Source organism: Canis aureus, chromosome X (genome assembly GCF_053574225.1).
Source record: "Canis aureus isolate CA01 chromosome X, VMU_Caureus_v.1.0, whole genome shotgun sequence".
NCBI lineage: Eukaryota > Metazoa > Chordata > Mammalia > Carnivora > Canidae > Canis > Canis aureus.
Window position 1 is genome coordinate 16,769,825 of NC_135649.1, and position 21,383 is coordinate 16,791,207.

Sequence of the window (21,383 nt, forward strand, 5' to 3'; positions counted from 1 at the left end):
TGGATCCATTTCAGGTAACATAACACCAGAAGTAATCTGAAGATTTCATTGGTTGGATTTCTGCCTGACTTAAACATCCATTGATTATTTGTCCTTTTTGCATCACAGAAGGCTTTGGTTCTTGAGTAGGAAAGTGTACCTGAATTTCTAGGCATGGTTGTACTTACGATATTGGTTAATGGGGTCTTGAAGACCAACTTCCAGCTTTTGAGTGTGAAATCAAGTTCAGTGTCAGTGGTATGAGGAGACATGTTAGCACTGAGGTTTGTCTTTTTGTTTTTTGGTTTCATTTTTCATTTTTAAAGGTTTTATTTATTTATTCATGAGAGCAGAGAGAGAGAGGCAGAGACACAGGCAGAGGGAGAAGCAGACTCCCTGTGGGGAGCCCAAAGCAGGACTTGATCCCAGGACCCCGGGATCACCATCTGAGCCAAAGGCAGATGCTCAACCACTGAGCCACCCAGGCGCCCCTGGTTTCATTTTTCAATTCTAGTCTTATGCCTTTTAAAACCTTGGCATTGGGGATCCCTGGGTGGCTCAGCGGTTTAGCACCTGCCTTCGGTCCAGGGCATGATCCTGGAGTCCCGGGATCGAGTCCCACATCAGACTTCTGCATGGAGCCTGCTTTTCCCTCTGCCTGTGTCTCTGTCTCGCTCTCTCTCTCTCTCTCTGTGTCTCTCATGAATAAATAAATAAAATCTTTAAAAAAAAAAAAAACCTTGGCATTTTACACCATAGGTGTGTTCTGCCTGGCTTTTGTTTTTAAACTGTATATAAATGGAATCCTGCTACTTCCTCTTTTAAAACTCCAAAGTATTTCTTTTCAGTACAAATGACAATATCCTTTCAAGGTACCAGGCTCTTCTAAACTAGAATTGGAAAGCCTTCTTTCATAAGTTCAATAATTCTAGAAGCTGCTGAGGTGAGGCCAGTTAGAGTGGACATACCACCATTGCAATTAAGGTTTTGAGACACAAAATCCCAGCCAAAGGGCTGAAAATTTTTGAAAATGAATCCCAATTTTCTTCCCCCAAAGTGCTATTTTTGTCATTAGCTAGCTGAAAGCAAATTAACAGATGACAGATTCACAGTACTCCAAATTAAATACACTGCTGTTGCCTTCACAACGTGTGCAAATCATTACCAGAAATCTAGGTTTTTGTACCATCTAGTGGTGCATCCCAATACAGCTGACATGTAAATGTTTTTTAAGTTCATGATTCTTGATGAGAACCTCTGAGGGCTCGGTGAGTTGTTTCAAATAGAGGTTACAGGTACGAGAAGATGGTCAGCTTCCTCACCCTGCTGTTAATCTGAGTTTTGTGGCTTGATTCATCACCTGTCACAAGTAGGATAGATTCGGGCCTACAATCTGCAGATTCCAGGTCTGCACTCACCACAAGAGAAAGACCACGCGACAGCAAAGAACAGAATGTGTTCTCCACCTCGTTCTTTTTCTTCCTTGGACACTGTTTAAAAGCGCCCAGAGCTCTCTAAGGGGTTTTTAAAACCATTTTCTCCAATGTGGTCAAAAGCATATAACATAAAATTGACTATCTCAGCCATTTCTGAGTGTGCAGTTCAGTGGTATTAAGTATGTCCACATTGTGCAACAGGTCTCTATAAATTTTCATCCCACAAAATGGAAACTGTTTCTGGGAAAACGCAGTCCCCAATTTCCCCTCCTCCACTAACCCCTTTACCAATGGATCACTCCGCAGGCAGACATTTCTCTAGAGGTCCATGTTTTTACCATACTTATTAAATTATAATATATGTGAATAATGAATAATTGTCATGAGAAAGCAGTCATTATCACAAAAACAAATGGTTCTCTCCTATTCCCGGCCTGCTACCTTGGGAACAAAAGGATGATTCTGAAGTCTTGATTCCTTATCTTTTGTTAACCAAATATCTGAGCTGAGTTCCTGTTTGCCCACCGTTCTTGCTCAGGAAGGCTGGGAGCAGGGGTTTCAAGACCTTTAAATGCAGGATTCTGTAAAAAGAAAAAGTTTAAGTTATTATTTTTTTAATTGCAGGATTATATCAAAGGAACTCCAGGCTCTCCAGGGAAAAGCTAGGGAGATCTCTGTGGGCTAATGGAAGGAAAGGGCCAAGTTTCCAGCTGTGTGGCTGCTATATCCAGAAGATTTTTCTCTCTGTGCCCCCTCCCCCGCCAAAAAAAAACTTCTAGGCTTTAACCAAATCCCTGAGTATTTAGTGATGGTATTTGGAGGTGGGGCCTTTGAGAGGTGATTAGATCTTAAGGGCAGAGGTTTCATGAATAAGGAACTGAAATGTTAAGGAAGAGACCTCACGGGATCCCTGGGTGGTACAGCGGTTTGGCGCCTGCCTTTGGCCCAAGGCGCGATCCTGGAGACACGGGATCGAGTCCCACGTCGGGATCCCAGTGCATGGAGCCTGCTTCTCCCTCTGCCTATGTCTCTGCCTCTCTCTCTCTCTCTCTCTGTGTGTGACTATCATAGATAAATAAAAAATTAAAAAAAAAAAAAAGGAAGAGACCTCAGAGAGCAGCCTTGGCCCTTCCCCCTGTGAGGACACTGCAAAAAGATGGCCACTTAGGGGCCACCTAGGACCCAGGAAGCGGGCTCTCACAAGCTACAGATCTGCCCATGCCTTGAATTTGGGCTTCCAGGCTCCGGAACTGTGAGACATAAATTTCTGTGGTTCATAACCTATCCAGTCTGTGGTAATTTTTTGTGGCAACTCTAACGGAGTGAGACAGGGGCCTTGAGGTAAATTAGTGAGCCTCTGACAACCTCAATTTCCTCATCTGCCAGATGGGAATGACAATGCCTACCTGTTGTGAAGCTAAAATGAAGTTATATACCATAACCGGCCCATTAAATACATTCCCTCCTCTCTCCCATTTTTGGCACTATGTATACATATCTCCCTGAACCTCAGTTTCCTTATCTGTCAATTGCACAGGTCCCTGTAAGGTTCAAACTGAGGCGATGCATGTGCAAGTTAACTTCATAACAGACGAGATTTTTTTTAATGTATTTTTATGTCTACAGAGCAGTAACTAATCAAGAAAGAAAACTCATTGAATACAGGTGATTAGTGTTTCCCAAAGAATGTTATTAAAATTGTCCTCATAAGCAATGATTTGTCTTGAATCACTTAAATACTGTATACCTCTGAAGGCAGGGGCCTGGCCTGGCCCGGGTCATCTCTTGAAGCTGTGTCTTCCCTCGGGAGTGTATCACTCTCTTCCAGTCTCACAAAGGGAACAGGACTCAAAAAGAGAATTGCTCTGGGTTATCAGGAAAACTTTGAAAGAACAAAATATTTTGCTGCTTCACAATGTTCACACCACTCAGAGAGAACCACTGTTCATTTCCTAAGAATGTTCTGCATAGGGACACCTGGGTGGCTCAGCGGTTGGGCCTCTGTCTGCCTTTGGCTCAGGATGAGATCCCAGTGTCCTGGATGAGTCCCGCATCGGGCTCCCCGCAGGGATCCTGCATCTCCCTCTGCCTATGTCTCTGCCTCTCTCCATGTCTCTCATGAATAAATAAATAAAATCTTTAAAAAAAAGAATGTTCTGCATAAGACATGTATGAAATAGTATGAAAACTATTTTCTCATGAAAATGACACATACTTGTAAAAGGCTCAGAAACCAAGAGTATAATGTGAAAAGTCAAATTTGCCTGACCACCACCACCACACACAGATATATACTACATACATGCATCAGCTCCCCCAACCCACTCCTCAAAGGAAATCACTTTTGAGGTGTCTGAATGGCTCAATCGGTCAAGCATCTGCCTTTGGCTCAGGTCATGATCTCAGGATCCTGAGATCCAGCCCCACATCAGTCTCCCTGCTCTGTGAGGAGTCTGCTTCTTCCTCTGCCTCTGCCTGCTGCTCCCCCTGTTTGCGCCTTCTGTATCAAAAAAATAAACAAATAAGCTTTAAAAGAAAAAAAAAGTAAATTACTATAGACAGATTGTCTGAGCCTCTCCCAGTAATTATCTATGTAGGTTCTATACATGTACAAATACACGTATACTAGATACATATATAGATAGATAGATACATATATACATATATGCATGCCTGCATATACACACACACATCCTGTGTTTCAGAGAGAGCCTTATCAGGTACAATATCTTGATAAATGTGAATAGTTACCCTGAAATTGTGTAATATTGTGCAAAGCAACAACCTGCCCCCCCCACCACCACGCTAACAACTCCTTTTCCAAAAAACACAGAGAGATAATACCAAACTGGCTATTTTGGAACTTGCTTTTTTCAATTAATAATATAGCTTTCCATTTAAGTGTACATAAATCTACCTGACTGTACCTGCTCCCCAGTGTTCAATTGTATAGATGTATTATAATTTATTTAGCCAATTTGTTGTTGTTGTTTTTTAACGATTTTATTTATTTATTCATCAGAGACACACAGAGAGAGAGGCAGAGACACAGGCAGAGGGAGAAGCAGGCTCCATGCCGGGAGCCCGATGTGGGACTCGATACAGGGTCTCCAGGATCAGGCCCCAGGCTGAAGGCGGCACTAAACCGCTGAGCCACCTGGTCTGCCCTGTTGTGTTTTTTTTTTAAGATTTTATTTATTTGAGATAGAGAGCACGAGCAGGGGGGAGGGGCAGAGGGAGAGGGAGAAGCAGACTCCCCGCTGATCAGGGAGCCCTATGTGGGGCTTGATACCAGGACCCTGGCATCATGACCTGAGCCAAAGACAGATGCTTAACTGACTGAGCCACCCAGGTGCCCCTAGCTAATTTGTTTTTGACAGAAACTGGGGCCACTTCTAATTTTTTGCCACAACTAATATTGTAACAAACAATTATGCCTATTTGAATTATATGTGTATATTTCCCAATGAGCTTTGAGTACCTATGTGTGTGCAGTGAATGTGTGGACAGCTTTTTAACTTAATAATATGCATTTTCATGACTAAAGATCTATTGTGTCATTTTTTAAAGTTTATTTATTTAAGTCCTCTCTCCACCCAACGTGGGGCTCAAACTCACGACCCTAAGATGAAGAGTCGCATGCTCCACCGACTGAGCCAGCCAAGCACTCTATAGCACCATTTTTAAAGGCTGTATATTGGGACACCTGGGTGGCTCAGCGGTTGAGCGTCTGCCTTTGGCTCAGGGTGTGATCCCAGTGTCTGGGATCAAGTCCCACATTGGGCTCGTTGTGAGGAGCCTGCTTCTCCCTCTTCTTGTGTCTCTGCTTCTGTGTCTCTTATGAATAAATAAATAATTTTTTTAAAAAAATAAAGGCTTATATTGTATAGTATTAGATGGATGAAACATAATTTGTTTCACAGATGCCCTGCTGTTGGGCATTTATATTGTGCCTGATTTTTCACTATTAGAAACAATGTAGTGTTGAGCACCCATGTACTGAAATCTTTGTGCATTTGTCGAATTATTTTCCATGGGTACACTCCTAGAGGTTAAGTTGCCAGGTCAAGGGGTATGCCTATTTTGAAGAGTAGCCACTTCATTTAAAAGAAAAACTGCCAATTCTGTCATGCAGATTTGCTACACAGAGGTCCTCAGATATGATAGCCTCCGAGGGAAACATGTATATCAGATATGTAGGTGTTTTCCAGACCTGATATGGTAGGGCAGGATAATAGCCCCAGCGAGGTCCTCATCCTGACCCTCGGGCCCTGTGACTGTCTTCATTGACAGGGCAAAGGGAAATGAAGTGTGCAGATGGTATTAAGGTAGCTAATCAGCTTCATGTAAAACGGGGAGATTATCCTGATTATTTGGTGCCCAATGTAATCACAAGGATCCTTGACAGTGGAAGAGGAAGGAGGCTCTGAGAGTTTGGGGTGTGGACTTATTGGAGGAACCTCAACCTGTAAAAGATACAAGAGGGGAGGAAGCAGAGGTGAACAGAGACTCAGACCATCATGGGGATCTCACAAAGTCTTGGCCAATTCAACAGGAATCTGGAACAAATATCACCCAGTAGAGGAGCCCCACAATGGGCAGAAATGGCCAGGCACCAGTACCTCTATAATGCTTGGTTACTGGTTGGGAGCTACCCACAAATAGCATGGATGAAGCAGATGCCAAGTCTCCAACAGGTAGAGACACTCAGTGAAGGGCACTTCCTGCAGTTGAATGGCAAATCTGGGGCCACCGCAGTTCTTCCTTCTGTTCTTCAGCTATCCAGACCCTGGCCTCTTCTTTGAGCCCTGGTATGGCAACTCTTGATAGGCCTTTTTGAAAATACATTTATTTCAAAAGAGATTTTATTTATTTATTTGAGAGAGAGACAGAGTGAGAGCAGAGGGGAGGGGGAGAGGGAGAGGGAGAAGCCGACTCCCCTCTGAGCAAGGAGCCCATGCAGGGTTCGATCCCAGGACCCTAGGATCATGACTTGAGCCGAAGGCAGATGCTTAATTGACAGAGCCACCCAGGCACCCCATAAATACATTTATTTCAAAATCAGAAATTGGAGCTGGAGATGACTTTAGGGATCACCTCATTTTCCACAAAGAAAAACTGAGACCTAGCAGGGTAGGGGCCTATTCAAGAGAACAGCTAGCATGAACAGCAGAGCCAGGACTGGAACACAGGGGTCCTCATTCAAGGTTTGCAGTAGCATTAATAAAAGGCTGGTCAGGGGCACCTGGATGGCTCAGCAAGTTAAGGGTCCAACCCTTGGTTTCAGCTCAGGTCACAATCTCAGGGTCGTGAGATGGAATCCCCCTATGGGGCTCCAGGCTCAGCTGGGTATCTGCTTCCCTCTCCCTGTCCTTCAGCCCCTGCTCCTACTCACATACTCTCTCTCTAAAATAAATAAATAATTTTTTTAAAAGTCTGCCCATTTGGAAAGATTAGTAGAGGGTCACCATTTTCACCAAAAAAGTAACGGTCACTGCTATAAATAAATACTCAACTTGCGTCAAAGCACAGAATCATTAAAAGTAAAAAAAATAACCAGGCTGATCTTTGAGAAGACCTTTGAGGTTTAAATTAACCTTAATTAAATTTATTAAAAAATAGCGATAAAACTCTAAGCCTTATAAAAATGCTAGAGCCCACTTCATCCCCACTAATCTGCAAAAATTCACAGTGACATACGGTTTTAAAATCTTACACAGTAAAGGAATTAAGATGGGGTACTGCATTATTACTGCACCGGTGGAAGATACAAATGGTTTACTAATTATTTTCAATTCATGATATCAAACTAGGGAAACCATTATGGAAAGGGCAGAAATTATGTATATGGGAGAGAATGATTATATTCTAGTTAGCATTTACTTGTGGAGAGATGACTTTATTTCCAGTGTTACCGGTGGAGTTGATTTGTAGAATGGAAAAGTGCTACAAACCCACCTCAATTGGATCTGCAAACAACATTCTTATTTGGAATTCTTTTTTTATAAGATTTGTTTGTTTGTTTGTTTTTTAAAGTAATCTCTACATGCAACATGGGGCTCAAACTCATGACCCTGAGATCAAGAATCTCAGGCTCTTCCAACTAAGCCAGCCAGGTGCCCCTCTTCCTTGGAATTCTTTTTTTTTTTTTTTAAATTTTTATTTATTTATGATAGTCACAGAGAGAGAAAGAGAGAGAGGCAGAGACATAGGCAGAGGGAGAAGCAGGCTCCATGCACCGGAAGCCCGATGTAGGATTCGATCCCGGGTCTCCAGGATCGCGCCCTGGGCCAAAGGCAGGCGCCAAACCGCTGCGCCACCCAGGGATCCCGGAATTCTTAAGATGGTCTTTGCTACTAGAAAAAAGGAGTTGTCACTTTTTCCTTGCTTTTTCAGTACAGGTATCATTCAAGTATGGGAGTTTCCCATTTGAAGCAATTCCAATTTTCCCAACTGTCAAGTTCAGGAATGGGTGTGTTTGGGGGGAGGGACGGCAGCCAGTGAGTCAATCAGGTCACTTGTCCATTTCCCAAAATTGCAGAGAAAGATGTGAATGAGATTTGTGAACTCGAGCTCTGTTGGGCCCCGACTTCCCATGTTCAAACCTGTATCCATCTGCTAATTCTACACCCCCACCCCTAAACTAGCATCTCACAAGATCATCAGCTAGGAGTGTAGATAAAGCCAGGCAACACACGGGGCCAGCCATCCCACCTTTGTGTGTGAAGAGTGACACACATCATGTGCGTGCATGTGTGTAGATTTTTAATTCCAAGAGTAAAATGCCAAAAGTGAGTCAAAGAAATGTTTTTTTGAGTTAGCTTTTTGGAAATGAGGTGGGAAAGGAAACAAAGGATGGGTATAGAAATTCAGTAATCTAAGACTAGGATTAAGTGGTTGATCTGGGCAGGGATTTCCCAGTATGTCAGAGGAGCAGGGGTCTCTCAGAGGCAGGATGCCTTGTCTTCCTCCTTTATTACAGTGGGTAACTTCAGTACAGCTTTCAGCTTCATTCAAGAGAGAGCTTCGGAATTTGCAAGGAAATGTTATCAGATTTTACCAGGCTACAGAAGATGCCAGCCTTCTTGGAATCATTTCTTCTTTTTTCCTAAAGAGTATATATTAAGGGTTCAATCCTGATGGTACATATTATCTTTGAGCACAGATCAATCTTTCCAGCGTGAACCAGAAGAAATACACACTTGGATAATTATGCATCACAAGCCTCCACCCTGAACTTCTCTCAGCCATCACCAAAAAGAGAAATGGCTTTTGAAGGTAACTTTGAGAGAACCTGTATTAGCCAAGTTTCTTTTCTCTTACTAAATCTAGGAAACAGGGACACCTGGGTAGCTCAGTGGTTAAGCACCTGCCTTTGGCTCGGGGCATGATCCTGGAGTCCCGAGGATCAAGTCCCATGTCGGGCTCCTTGCATGAAGCCTGCTTCTCCCTCTGCCTGTGTCTCTGTCTCTCATGAATAAATAAACAAAAATCTATAAAAAATAAAATAAAATAAATAAAATAAAATAAAATAAATAAAATAAAATAAATAAAATAAATCTAGGAAACATATGTAACACATTGTCTTGAGACAGATTTACTGTATTAAACTGCCAAGGTCATGGACTCACTCAAGCAAGAGCTGTGGTCTTTATTTACACAGCAGATGGGAGGAAACATATCCAAGAGCCATGCTGATGTTAACCCTTGAAAAGTCATATGGTGGGGAGACGTGGGCAGGTCATTTACCAATGCTAAGCCTCAGTACGCACATGGATTACGTGGAGGTAATACCAGTCCCAGGGTTGCTGGGAAGTTGGCAGGAGATCATGGATGTGAAAGAATTTGAAACAGAGAATAGCATAATCTAAAAAAGTAGTTTTATTGTTTATTCACCCTCCGAGCTATTACACAGGAGCAAGTAGGGGGTGCTGTGTGGACAGCCAACACTGCCAGCAGGGGATTCTGAGGTTATCACAGGCTACCTGCCAAGCTCACGCTGACTGCAAGGCTATCTACTAGATTAGAGACATGAGGGAGTTCGAAGAAATTTGTCATTTTATCTGGAACAATCTGTAGGGAGGTCCTGCTGCCATGTCTTGGACTAAGCCTTGTCTTTCACCTCCAATTTGTCTAAGATGCTGTGGGTACCTATTTGGGTGGCCCTAATGGCTCTGTGCCAAAAAGAGAGCTAATGGCTCCCAGATGTCACTAACAGTGAAAGAACTAAGGGGCAGGCTTCATGGTCTGTAGAAGCCAGTAGAGGTCCAGATAAACACCTGCAGGGGGTCAGATGCGAGAGTCATCCTCAAAGGGAGGGCATAAAGCAGTTGGATCCACAGCTAAGAGATGCTCTTGGCACAGAACTGTCTAGGCCCAGCTCGAGACAGGGCAGTCTGTTCCCTAACTTCCAATAAGTCAGCTCTCAGGTTTCTCAGCAACTCTATTTGGAATCCCTTTTTCAGAACTGAAGAATCAAACATTCCCAGCGAAAGTACTTCATTCATGAGAGCCCTTCTGAACCTTTTCTGCTTCTTTCCAGACTCTGAGGATGCTGGCAGAACATGCCCAGCCTCAACTTCCTCAGTGGATCTTGCCCACCCCTGTTTTCATTTTGCTTTTGGTGGAGGCAGGAGTGCAGCCCGCCACAGTCTGGGCTCAGGCTAGAAAGCTTCAGGCCATTGCTGGTATGTCGTCCATTCAGTTGGCAAACTAGGACAAGCCCATAGGACACCACACGGTCAGTCTCGGTCTGAAAGACTCTGCTGGTAGGGGGTGAGGGGACTGATTTCTAAGTAGGGAGGCAGCAGATACAGGGAAGGTGGGATAAGCAAACAGGGGGCCCTCTAAAAGTTCCCATCACTGAACTGCTCTTTTAACCATTTCATATGCTGAGGAGTCACTGATGTTTGAAAAACTCCTGCCATAGGGCACAGGTACTAGGGAAGAAATGTGTAGAATTTTAGGGAGAACATCAACTTGCTCCTGGCGCAATGCTCTTTAGTGACGGAAAGAGAAAAAGGCGGTGCAGTCTCTAGGCCCTCTAGATTCACAGTAGAAAATCATGAGCAGGTTTGGAAAAAAAATTCTCTTCTTCAGACTCAGTTTCAATAAAAGAACACATCTCTTCTCTCTGGAGATTGGCTTTCTGAAAAACAAGATAAGCATGATGAGGAAGAAGCTGGCTCTGGGGTCAAGTGAGCCCAGATCTGAATCTTGACTTCTCTACTAGGTGCCTAGTTGTGTGACTTCAGCCGAGTTACCTAGCCTCACATTCTCATCTGTTAAATGGGACTACTAATGCTACCTTCCTTCCCAAGATCCTGGAAGGGATTAAGTGAGTTAAACACATGGAAAGCCCTTCAAACAGTGCCTGGAACAAGTATGCTCAATAAATGTTAGCTATTATTTTGAAAGAGGCAGTGTTGGGCAGCCCGGGTGGCTCAGTGGTTTAGCGCTGCCTTCAGCCCAGGGCCTGGTCCTGGAGACCTCGGATTGAGTCCCGCATCGGGCTCCCTGCATGGAGCCTGCTTCTCCCTCTGTCTGTGTCTCTGCCTGTGTTTGTGTGTCTCTCATGAATAAATAAAATCTTAAAAAAAAAGGGGGGCAGTGTCTTTGGGGCACCTGGGTGACTCAATTGGTTAAGCATCTGACTCTTGGTTTTGGCTCAGGTCATGATCTCAGGGTTATGAGATGAAGCCCAGTGCTCAGCGGGGACTCTGCTTGTGATTCTGTCTCCCTCTCCCTCTGCCCTTCCCCCTAACTCCGAATGTGGCTGCTGGCTATCTCTCAAGTAAATAAAATGTTAAAAAAAAAGAAAGAGAAAGAGAGACAATATCTTTATATGTAGTGAAGTAGAATTAGCTTTGTAGGGAAGACCAAGGATTTGGAAGTCAGAGAAAGCAGAATCTGGCACTCACTCAACATTGACCTTAGGCAAATTGACTTAACCTCCTTAAACCTCAATTTTCCCATCCTGTGAAAGAGGATAAAAATAGTACCTGCCTTGTAGATAGCTACTGGTTCTTATTTTGCTTCACTTCCACGAATCTTATCATTCTCCTCATCTCTAATGACGACCTTTTACTTCCTTCGACCTCAGCCAGCCGTTCCCATGGCCACACACTAGACTTTGTCATCACCCACAGGTGGTACCCTTGACATTTCAATTTCAAACATCTACTCTCCACCCACCACCTCCCACATCATTGGTGTAAGTAGTCTTAGCACTACATGTTTCCATAACCTAATGCTCTGGTCCATCAACCTCCACTACCCCTCTCCCTCATCGGCCTCCTCCTTCTTTGTGCCGCTCAAAGACCAGGCTCCCTTGTTACAATCACTCATTTGCAAATACCCTCAGCAATTTTTCCTTTCACCCCATCCATCACGCTTAGATGCCAAAGCCAAAGCCTCCATCCCGGATGAACCTCGGATGAACCTCACCATCTTCCTTCTATGCATCACCCTAACCAAACAGCACTCAGGCAAATCACACTACCCAGCTCTTTCTACTTGTGACTCTTGACCTCAGACTTCAGCTGGGAACTCAAGAAGCTGACAACTTTCATATTTGCCCACCTTTCAACACTCAGATTCATTCTCAGCTGATGTTCTTGCCCCAGAGTTGATGGAAAAAACAGGTCATTTGATTGCACCTGTGTCCTTATTCTCCTTTTATACAGTTTCAGTGCTATCATGTCCCCTCTTTCTAGCCATGTCAGTACTTTCACATGGCCCTTCTCTGGTCTCAATGACCCCCTAACCCCACAAAGTTATCCTCATCCTCCTCCATCATTATTTTATCTCTTCATCTTTGTTGGATCATTCCCATTACCATACAGATAAAAGGCAAATATTAGAGCCTTTAAAAAATATTTTATTTATGTATTTGTGAGAGAGCAGGGGAGGAGCAGAGGAAGAGGGACAGCAGACTCTACACTGAGCACAGATCCCATGACCCTGCGATCATGACCTGAGCTGAAAGCAAGAGTTAGACGCTCAATGGACTGAGCCACCCAGGAGCTCCTGCCTTCTTTTTTTTTTTTTTTAAAGACCCTCTCAACCCCACTAAGTCTCTAGTGACTACATTTCTACTCATTTGGGGCTAAACTTCTCTGGGGGGCTGCTGGTACCTACAATCTCCACTTTCTCATCTTCCATTCAGTCTGCCAGCCACTGCTCCTATGAGGAAAACTGCTCTTTATTTTTTTTTTAAGATTTTATTTATTTATTCATGAGAGACACACAGAGAGAGAAAGAGAGAGGCAGAGACATAGGCAGAGGGAGAAGCAAGCTCCATGCAAGGAGCCTGATGTGGGACTCGATCCCGGGTCTCCAGGATCACACCCCAGGCTGCAGGCAGGGCCAAACCGCTGCACCACCGGGGCTGCCCAAACTGCTCTTTAAAAAAAAAAGATTTTATTTATTTGTTCATGAGAGACACAGAGAGGCAGAGACACAGGTAGAGGGAGAAGCAGGCTTCCTGCGGGGAACCCAACGTGGGACTCGATCCTGGGTCTCCAATGTCAGGCCCTGGGCCGAAGGCAGCACTAAACCACCAAGCTACCAAGGGATCCCAGGAAAACTGCTCTTAACAAGGCTATCAAAATCTGATGCCACAGGCAAGAGAAATTTCTCTCTGTATCCAGGAGAAATTTCCCACTCTTCTTGAATATCTCAGGAGCCTAGGGCAGCCCGGGTGGCTCAGTGGTTTAGTGCCGTCTTCAGCCCAGGGCATGATCCTGGGGACCCGGGATCAAGTCCCATGTCAGGCTCCCTGCATGGAGCCTGCTTCTCCCTCTGCCTCTCTCTCTCTCTCTCTCATGAATAAATAAAATCTAAAAAAAAAATTTCAGGAGCCTTTGACCCAGTGGATCATTCCCCCTGTTTTGAAACATCACTCCTCAGTATCCTCTGCTGGTTCCTCACAGCCCCACCCTCTGAACATTGGCACACTCTTGGAGTCTCTCCTCTGTCTTATCTACACTTTCTGCTAAGGTGATCATTCAGCGACTTGAAGTACTGTCAATTTATATATTGATCAACCTCAAAGGTTTACCTAGGCTTCCCTTCTGAACTCCTCACTTATATACACAACTATTTAAGAGATATATCCCCTTGGATGTCTTATAGGCACCTTAGACTTACACGGCCAGAGTTGAATAGAGTCAATAGAATTGTGTTCCCCTACAATTTCCCTTGTTTTGACACATGTACCACTGTCCACCCAGTTGCTCAAGCAGGAAACCTAAGAGCTACCCTGGATTCTTCTCCTTTCCTCAGCACTCCCATCTAAACCATTAGCAGATCCTAAGAGCTAAACCTCCCACATAGGTCTCAAGTGCATCAACTTGTCTCCATTGCAGCCACGTAAACCAAGCCGCCATCTTCTCATGTGTCTTCCCTCCTAACTAGTCTGTTTTCTTTCTTGCCTTCCTCCAGTGTGTCATTTCCATGATGGCTGAGGTGACCTTAGTAAGTACAAATTGGATCACACTTAAAATCCTCCCATGGCATGGCTTACCAAGTCACTTAGAGCATAAAATCCAAACTCCCAATATGACCCATTAAGATCACAGGTCACCAAAAAAAAAAAAAAAAAAAAAAAAAAAAAAAAAAAAAAAAAAGATCACAGGTCACCTGGCTCCTGTCTACCTCTCCAGCCTGGTCTTGTGCCACACAGCCCTTTCTCACTACACTCTGGCCACACTGATCTTTCTCCATTCCTCACAGACATCTAGACCTTTGCATGGGCAGCTTTCCCCACCCTCTCCATCTCCATGCCAACACTCCTTCAAGCTGGCTCTCCCCTCCCCCTTTATTTGGGCCCCTGCTCACACATCACTGTCTTATTTTTTTAAGATTATTTATTTATTTATTCATGATAGACAGAGAGAGAGAGAGAGAGAGAGGCAGAGACACAGGCAGAGGGAGAAGCAGGCTCCATGCCGGGAGCCCGATGTGGGACTCGATCCCGGGACTCCAGGATCACGCCCTGGGCCAAAGGCAGGTGCTAAACCGCTGAGCCACCCAGGGATCCCCACATCACTGTCTTAGAGGAGCCCTCTGACCACCTTATCCAAAGTTGGTTCCCATTTTCCCTTATTTCAACACCCTGTATTTTCCTTATAGCACTTATAACTTGTAAATATTTTTTCCCTTTTGGGGAGAGTGAGGTCTTGCCTTCCCCACTAGATTATTAGCTCTATGAGGGCAGGGACAGAGAGGGTTATTCACTAATATGTATGTGCATTGTAATACCATGCCTGGCAGTTAGCAATGTCAATGAGCAATATTGATGTATTATTATCTGTAGTCATTAAAGCAATGCAGTGTCTATTTCTACAGACCAAAAAAAAAGAAGCAAATTTGCTAAAAAATTTTGGCACCAAAGTTTTTGGGACTCACCTCCAGAAAGGTCTGACTACTTTTCTGGCTGATTGCTCTGCTCCACACGGCTCTGTCGCACAGATGTATGACAGATAGCACAGGGTACTGAGCCCATGTTGGAGGGGCAGCAGACTCTACCCTCCTTCCTTTGACAAATCTTTATCTGGGGCCTCACTCAGGAAATCTTTCATAACTACTGAAATTCCTACTGAAAGGTTCATCCAGTTCATTTTGAAACCAGCTTCATATAAATTATACAAAGAATCAAACACATAGAAGTGACAGAGTTCTGTGCCAGATCTATTGTAACAGGAACTGAGGATGCAGAGTCTGTGCATTTCACAAGCTCCCCCAAGATACTCACCATCAGTCAAGACTGGGAGCCTGGTGCATGCTGAAAAGCAGGGGCTTTGCTGGAGTTCCTGGAGGTGGCTCTCTTTCCCAGTTCCCGTGCCCTGCTGCCTCCCTCTGCCCAGAGCCACAGTGGCAGGATAGCTGCCTTGGGACTGTTGGCATAGCCAGTAGCCACTCCCTATCTCCCTTCAACTACTCTCCCTTCAAATACTCTTCCCTCAGGGAGTCCAACCCCTTGCCCATTTCCATAGGTAATGTTCCTGTGCCTGCTTTCCAAGCATCCCCTCCCCTTATTCTAGCCAGTGTCCAGGCCATAGATAGACAGTGAATCCAGATACAGTGGAATGATTTTACCAGTTGCCAATTCCCACTGTTGTACACTTGTTTTAGGTTGGAATTGTTTTTCAAGATTTATGTTTATTGTAATTTAGGATTCGGGATGGCTTCAAGACTGAGAGCAAAAGAGAGTAGTACCCCTGCCACCTATTGCTGTGTGACCTTAAGGCAAGTTCCTGTCACTCGTTTGAGACTCAGTCTCTGTGTCTATAGAATGAAAATAGCTATGCATCCATTCAATCCCTATTTACCGAATATCTGTTGTGTTAAGGCACCTAAGATACGCACATACATAATTCACAAAGTCACTGTGGGCACTGAGCCTTCCGGCTCATTGTCCCCACCTGTACATGTTGTTGCTGTTGTTTTTGGCCTGTAAACAATTTAAAGCATCAAGTTTCCAGTAATTCTAAGGCTTAACATTACCAAGTGTATAAACTATTAACAAGTACTTAGAGAAGACTTTATAATCCTGACTTTCATTAATTAGTAGGCTAGAAGAGCTCCTCTTGGGTAGAGATTAATGCGAAGCCTAACTCAGCCATGCTAAAGCTCTTGAACCAGCCCTAAATCCTCACTTGGGCATGACAAATTAATCACTGAGGGTGGTTTATGGCTTTGTCTGTTGGTCTGTCTTACAAAGGGGCATCAATCAAAATAATCTGTACTATATAGGCAGATGTATTTTTACTCTTTCCTTCTTCAGCATTCTTCTATTGTTCCCAGCATTCACTCATTCATCCACTCAACAAATTTGCATTCACCTCTATTCCAGGATTTGTTGCAGGTGCTGGGATGTGGGTGTACACCCCACAAAGTCTTGGCCCTTGAGCAGCTGACATTCTAGGGAGGTCTACTATTGCCCTCACCCCACTCTATACTAGACTGTAAAGTATTTGAGATTGGGGCCATGGCAGCAGCTCTTCCCTTCCTTACACACACAGCTTGGAGCAACCTGAGGCACACAAAATACCCTATCCTCCCAAAAGTCACTTTTTGATAGCTTACTGTGTGCCAGTCTTATCCTGTGTGTTTGGTGGCTCGTTTTTTACGGCTTACTGTGACTAATTTACAGTGGAATGTCAATCCTCAGCATTTACATATATTATTTTATTTAATCCTCACAGGAACTCGGGGGGGGGGGGCACAGTATTTTAATCTTCAGTTTACAAATGAGGCAACTGAGGAATGGAGAGGTTAAGAAATGTGACCAAGTTTCTGAAGCTAGTAAGTAATAAGCCCAAATTAGAACCCAGGCCATAAAGACCCCCAGGCCTTTCCATCCAGATTTTCCCTTTGTAAGTTCCTACTGACACCACTTAAACATTGAGTGTGGAGCCCAGAGTCCTGGCCTTTAGTCTCAGGTGACATTTTCCTCGTCCGCAGAGTCCTGGGGTGGCCCTATGTTCCAGGCTGAAAAGTGAACACCTGGGACAAGTAAACTCACCCTCATGAATTTGTTCATTTTGCTGAGTCATCTGGGTTAAATCTAGCTAAGGTGAAAGAACTCAATAGAGCTACTAGGATAGCAAAATAAAGAGAGAAAAAAAGAGACAGAGAGAGAGAAAGAAAAGAAGAAAGAAAATGGCCAAGACATTTTATAAGGCACCAAGTGCATGTGCTCTTTGACACTAAGATGAAACAAATTCCAACTATGAAAATACTAAATAATAGAGATCAAGGTATTTTCAGCTGAGGAGCCTGGTTTTCACATTGGGAGCTTCTCAGGTTTTGTTCTCAAGATACAGAAACGTAGTATCAAAGGCAGAACCAGATACCTACTTTCACTTGCAAGGTTGGCACTGGCAGGTCCACCATCTGGGGGGAAATATATTTTCTTATCTAGAAAGGAAGAACACATGATTAGAAATCTCCAGGGACCCCAAATGGCCTGTCCCTATTTGTTCTTTTTTTTAAGATTATTTATTATTTTTTTTATTTGAGAAAGGGAGAGGGAAAGAGCATGAGCAGGGAGAGGGGCAGAAGGAGAGGGAGCAGCTGACTCTGCTGAGCACGGAGCCCACAGCTCCTGCGGGGCTCTATTCCAGGACCCTGAGATCATGACCTGAGCTGAAGGCAAATACTTAATTGACTGAGCCACCCAGGTGCCCCTGCCTCTCAACTTATAGACTCTGGGAAGATTCTCTCTTATCAGAAGTCACAAAAACAGAGAAGCTTCTGTTTTTAAGGTACCTTGGGTCTTGTTCCCATCTTAGAGGCAGTGTTCCTGACTTCCCCAACAGATCCTAAGAGCATCAGGTCAATTAATACTACTGACATCAATGTTAGTAGGAGAGTGTGAAGTTCGCAGTAGTCAGACTTGGTGATAAAAATTTGAGAACGGGTCTACAGGTTTCAGAAATAGGATCACACCTGCATCATAATTTTGCCATGATGTGCCTGGCATATAGTAGATGCTCACTAAATATTTGCTGAATTGGGTTTGAACTGTATAGTTGTTATGTTTGGGAGGTGAGGATTTGAGCCATCTGTGTTCTAACCAACTATTGAAACGGGGCTCTGCTGTGTGTATGCACAGGCATATATGCAGACACAGTTGGCCTAATTTTTCTTCTGAATCTGGGAGGACAGATTTTTGAAAGAGTACAGGGGTGGGAATTTTCATAGGTTTCCCAAGCATGACATTTTTATGATTTACTCTTGAAGTACATTCCTAATCAAACTCTGGAAATGACAGAGTGGTGTTTTAATGGAAAATTTGTTTTCAACATTAGGCTGGAACACAGTGCCTGACTTAGGTAGGCTACGCTGAACAGGCCCTTTGTGTACTGTATATTTAGTTCAGAGTAAAGGCAGCTTCTAGCAATTTCTTTCAGGCATGGAACACTAGAACTACTGACACATACAGACTAGGGGGCTGTAAAAGAAAATTCGTCCAGAGTATAGAATGCCAGAGGATGCAGAATTGGCCCATTGAAACCATAAAATATATATTATTACCAATGTTTCACATGAAAGGCAAATTTTGTAGCAGATTGGGTTGTTCTGTTGGTGAACGTATACTTCAGACCAATTCTTTTACAAAAAAGGGAGTCTTATTTTTTGGTAGGTATTTGGCATCTAGTAGGCACTAATTAAATAGTTGTTGGGTGAATGAAGAAGTAAATGAGCCTTAGGGGATTTTAGTTCAGGGGTAGGGATAGTGTCCAGGGAGCAGGAACCCAAGGGAGACAGCGCAGGAGGGGCCCAGTTCACAGGCACAAGCCACCGACAGCCAGACACTGTGGCGGTCTCCAGGCAACAATGGGACCGCCTCTATGGTGGCTTTGAATTTTAATATTTGGAACAGATGGTTGGTATACAATGCCCTTGTTTTTACCCAGGAACCTGGAATCACTGCTAGTCACCAACCTGTTTAGAGGATAGAGTTTGTGCCTGTAGGTATGTCACAGAGTTCTGTTTTACAAATGGATTATTTGGTGGCTTATGTGGTGAGGTAAATGCAGGACCCTGTGAGTTTAGGTAGTAGCCAAAATCATTTTTCTAGAATAAGTCCAAGTCAACAGACTGGGGTGAATATTTGGGGACAAGTCCATCTGGTTGGTTATCTATGAACCCTTAATCATTAAACTGTGAATGTCGATGAAGCTTAGTGAAGATCTATGGAAGTTGAAGCAGAACATTCCATATCACGGAAACCCCATGTCTGAAGCAGGAGCAATTAGCCTTAGCACCCCTTCTCATAGCCAACTCCCTCTCAACTACAACCAATCAGAGACCATCCTCCAAGTATCTGGAGGCATTTTCTTACAGTGGGCTGAGCTGGGAGGCAAGCTGCAGAGCAATCCTGTGCTTCCGGCTATCTGGGCAGAGTTGCAATCCTCCCACACTGCAGACTCCTGAGGATGGGCTAGGTGTCGATCTTGCTGGAGGAGACTTAAGAAGGGCTCATAGTTCCCATTGGGTTGGGGCTCTGGAACCATGTGCCCAGTGGAGTAGGCCTGAGAGTAGCCAGGCTCTGAAGAGCTGGGGCTGGCTAGGGAGGGGTAATGCCATGGCTCGTCAGACTCAACAGGGGGGCTCCCCGCCAGGGACGCTGGGTACTGATCCATAGTCATGAGACTAGGCCCATTCAAGTTGCAGTTGGTGGCACCATATGCAAAAGATGCTTCTGGCTCTAGCTCTGGCTCTGGCTCTGGCTCTGGCTTTGTCCACTGAGACGAGAAACGCCACTGGTTTGGAGGCATGTCACTATCTGGGAAGGAAAGATGTACAAGACACGTTAGGTGTTTATTGTTTTCAAAATGGAAATAGCTAAATTTTTTTTCTGGTTACTACACACTCTATTTTTTAATGTCAAGAAAATGTAGAAAAAGTAAAAACAAAAACAAAAACAAAACACCACGCTACCTATAATATCCAGAGACCACCACTGTCCACTTTTAGGTATACTTCTTTCTAGGATTTGTTTCTATTCAGGTCCACAGGTTTTCACATTACATAGGAATTTTTTTAAAGATTTTATTTATTCATGAGAGACACAGAGAGAGAGAGAGGCAGAAACACAGGCCGAGGGAGAAGCAGGCTCCATGCAGGGAGCCCGACGTGGGACTTGATCCTGGGTCTCCAGGACCACACCTTGGGCTGAAGGCGGCGCTAAACCACTGGGCCACCCGGGCTGCCCATCTTCACATAGGATTTTTAAGGCGGCTTTTGCATTATTAAAATACCACAAATATCCTCCCATAGCAATGAACAAAGCCAACACCAGCAGAATATTCAGTTATGTTAACAACACTGCGATGACCATCTTTGTATACACATTTTTGCAACGATGTCCAACGAGCCCCTCAAGGAAACTTTTCTAAAAGTAAAATTGCTTGATTAAAGGTGATTTGTGTTTGGTTGTTGCTAGCTGACTTTATTTTATAGCCAGTGGCTTGAATACACCAAATAAAGGATGCCAAAAAAAATTGTAAAGGGTTTAACGCCTGTGTAAGTCACTCACACAAGTCTAAGTGTTCAAACCCCATTTTCTAGAGGCATCAGGGGCTTGGGGATACTAAGACTGGACCAGGTTAGCAAAGCAGATTAGTCAAGTAGGGAACTGAGCTAGAGCAATAAGTGATGGGTAGGGAAGTGATTGCCCGGACCCCTTCCTGCAAAAACAAAAATGCTCAAGGTCAAGCAGTGATGGAATCTCCTTTGGTCTTATAGATACTATTCTAATTGTGCCTATGGTAGAAGCTGAATCTGAGTGTTCAAAAAGTCTAGGGCAGCTCTCAAAATGGATGGATGTTTTCCCCATTCGCAACACCCACACAAGCAAGAAGGGAGGAGGGAGAGAGCTCTGGCAGATGGTGCTTAAAGCCTAGAGCCTCTCATCTATCCAAGATAATGAAGGGGGGCGTGGGCGTGGAGACAAAGGAAGATTGGAGGGCTGGAGAGAATGTCTGATCCCCTTCCCCCCCCAACCACGTGTGCCTCTCCCAGATCTCCTGAATGTTCCACTTCTTTGGGTTTTGTACAAGTTAAAAGCATCTTGAGTGGTCTGCACAGGGACACTGCAGCAACCCACCCTCCCATCATAGCTTTTCATGTAATACAGATGATAAGGGCAAAATAAGCCCTACCCTATGTGGCATAGACAATCTACCCAACATTTCACATCACTTACAATGAGCGGAGGGCTATGGTTGGCCTCTTTTAATGAAACCAAGGGCAAAGAAACATATTAAGATTTGTTCCTGGGGATAAATGCTATTTTTTAAAATTGGTATCTGCAGACCGGTAGCGATTCAGGGCACTGTGTAGCACAAATAGAGCGATTAAGTGGACTTAGTATAATCACTCTGCTTGCTTCATGTTGAATAAGGGTACTGCATGTTCTGAGCACAAGTTAGAAACAATGTGTAGCCTGACAAG

The 21,383-nt window shown here is 44.1% G+C and overlaps 1 protein-coding gene across 2 annotated transcripts in view; it reads right to left on the minus strand.

Moving 5' to 3' along the window:
• Positions 1-9,278: 9,278 nt before the first annotated feature.
• VGLL1 (vestigial like family member 1) overlaps positions 9,279-21,383 on the minus strand; it is a 30,180-nt gene continuing 18,075 nt past the window's right edge. The window contains exons 3-5 of one of the 2 annotated variants that reach the window (XM_077887585.1): positions 19,270-19,713; positions 17,280-17,339; positions 9,279-10,563 (exon numbers count right to left, since the gene is read on the minus strand). In XM_077887585.1, coding sequence (XP_077743711.1) covers positions 10,523-10,563; positions 17,280-17,339; positions 19,270-19,713 — 545 coding nt within the window. In that variant the 3' untranslated portion in view covers positions 9,279-10,522. Of the gene's footprint in view, positions 10,564-15,171; positions 15,408-17,279; positions 17,340-19,269; positions 19,714-21,383 lie in introns of those variants that run through there. The other variant, XR_013374427.1, reaches the window with a different exon arrangement.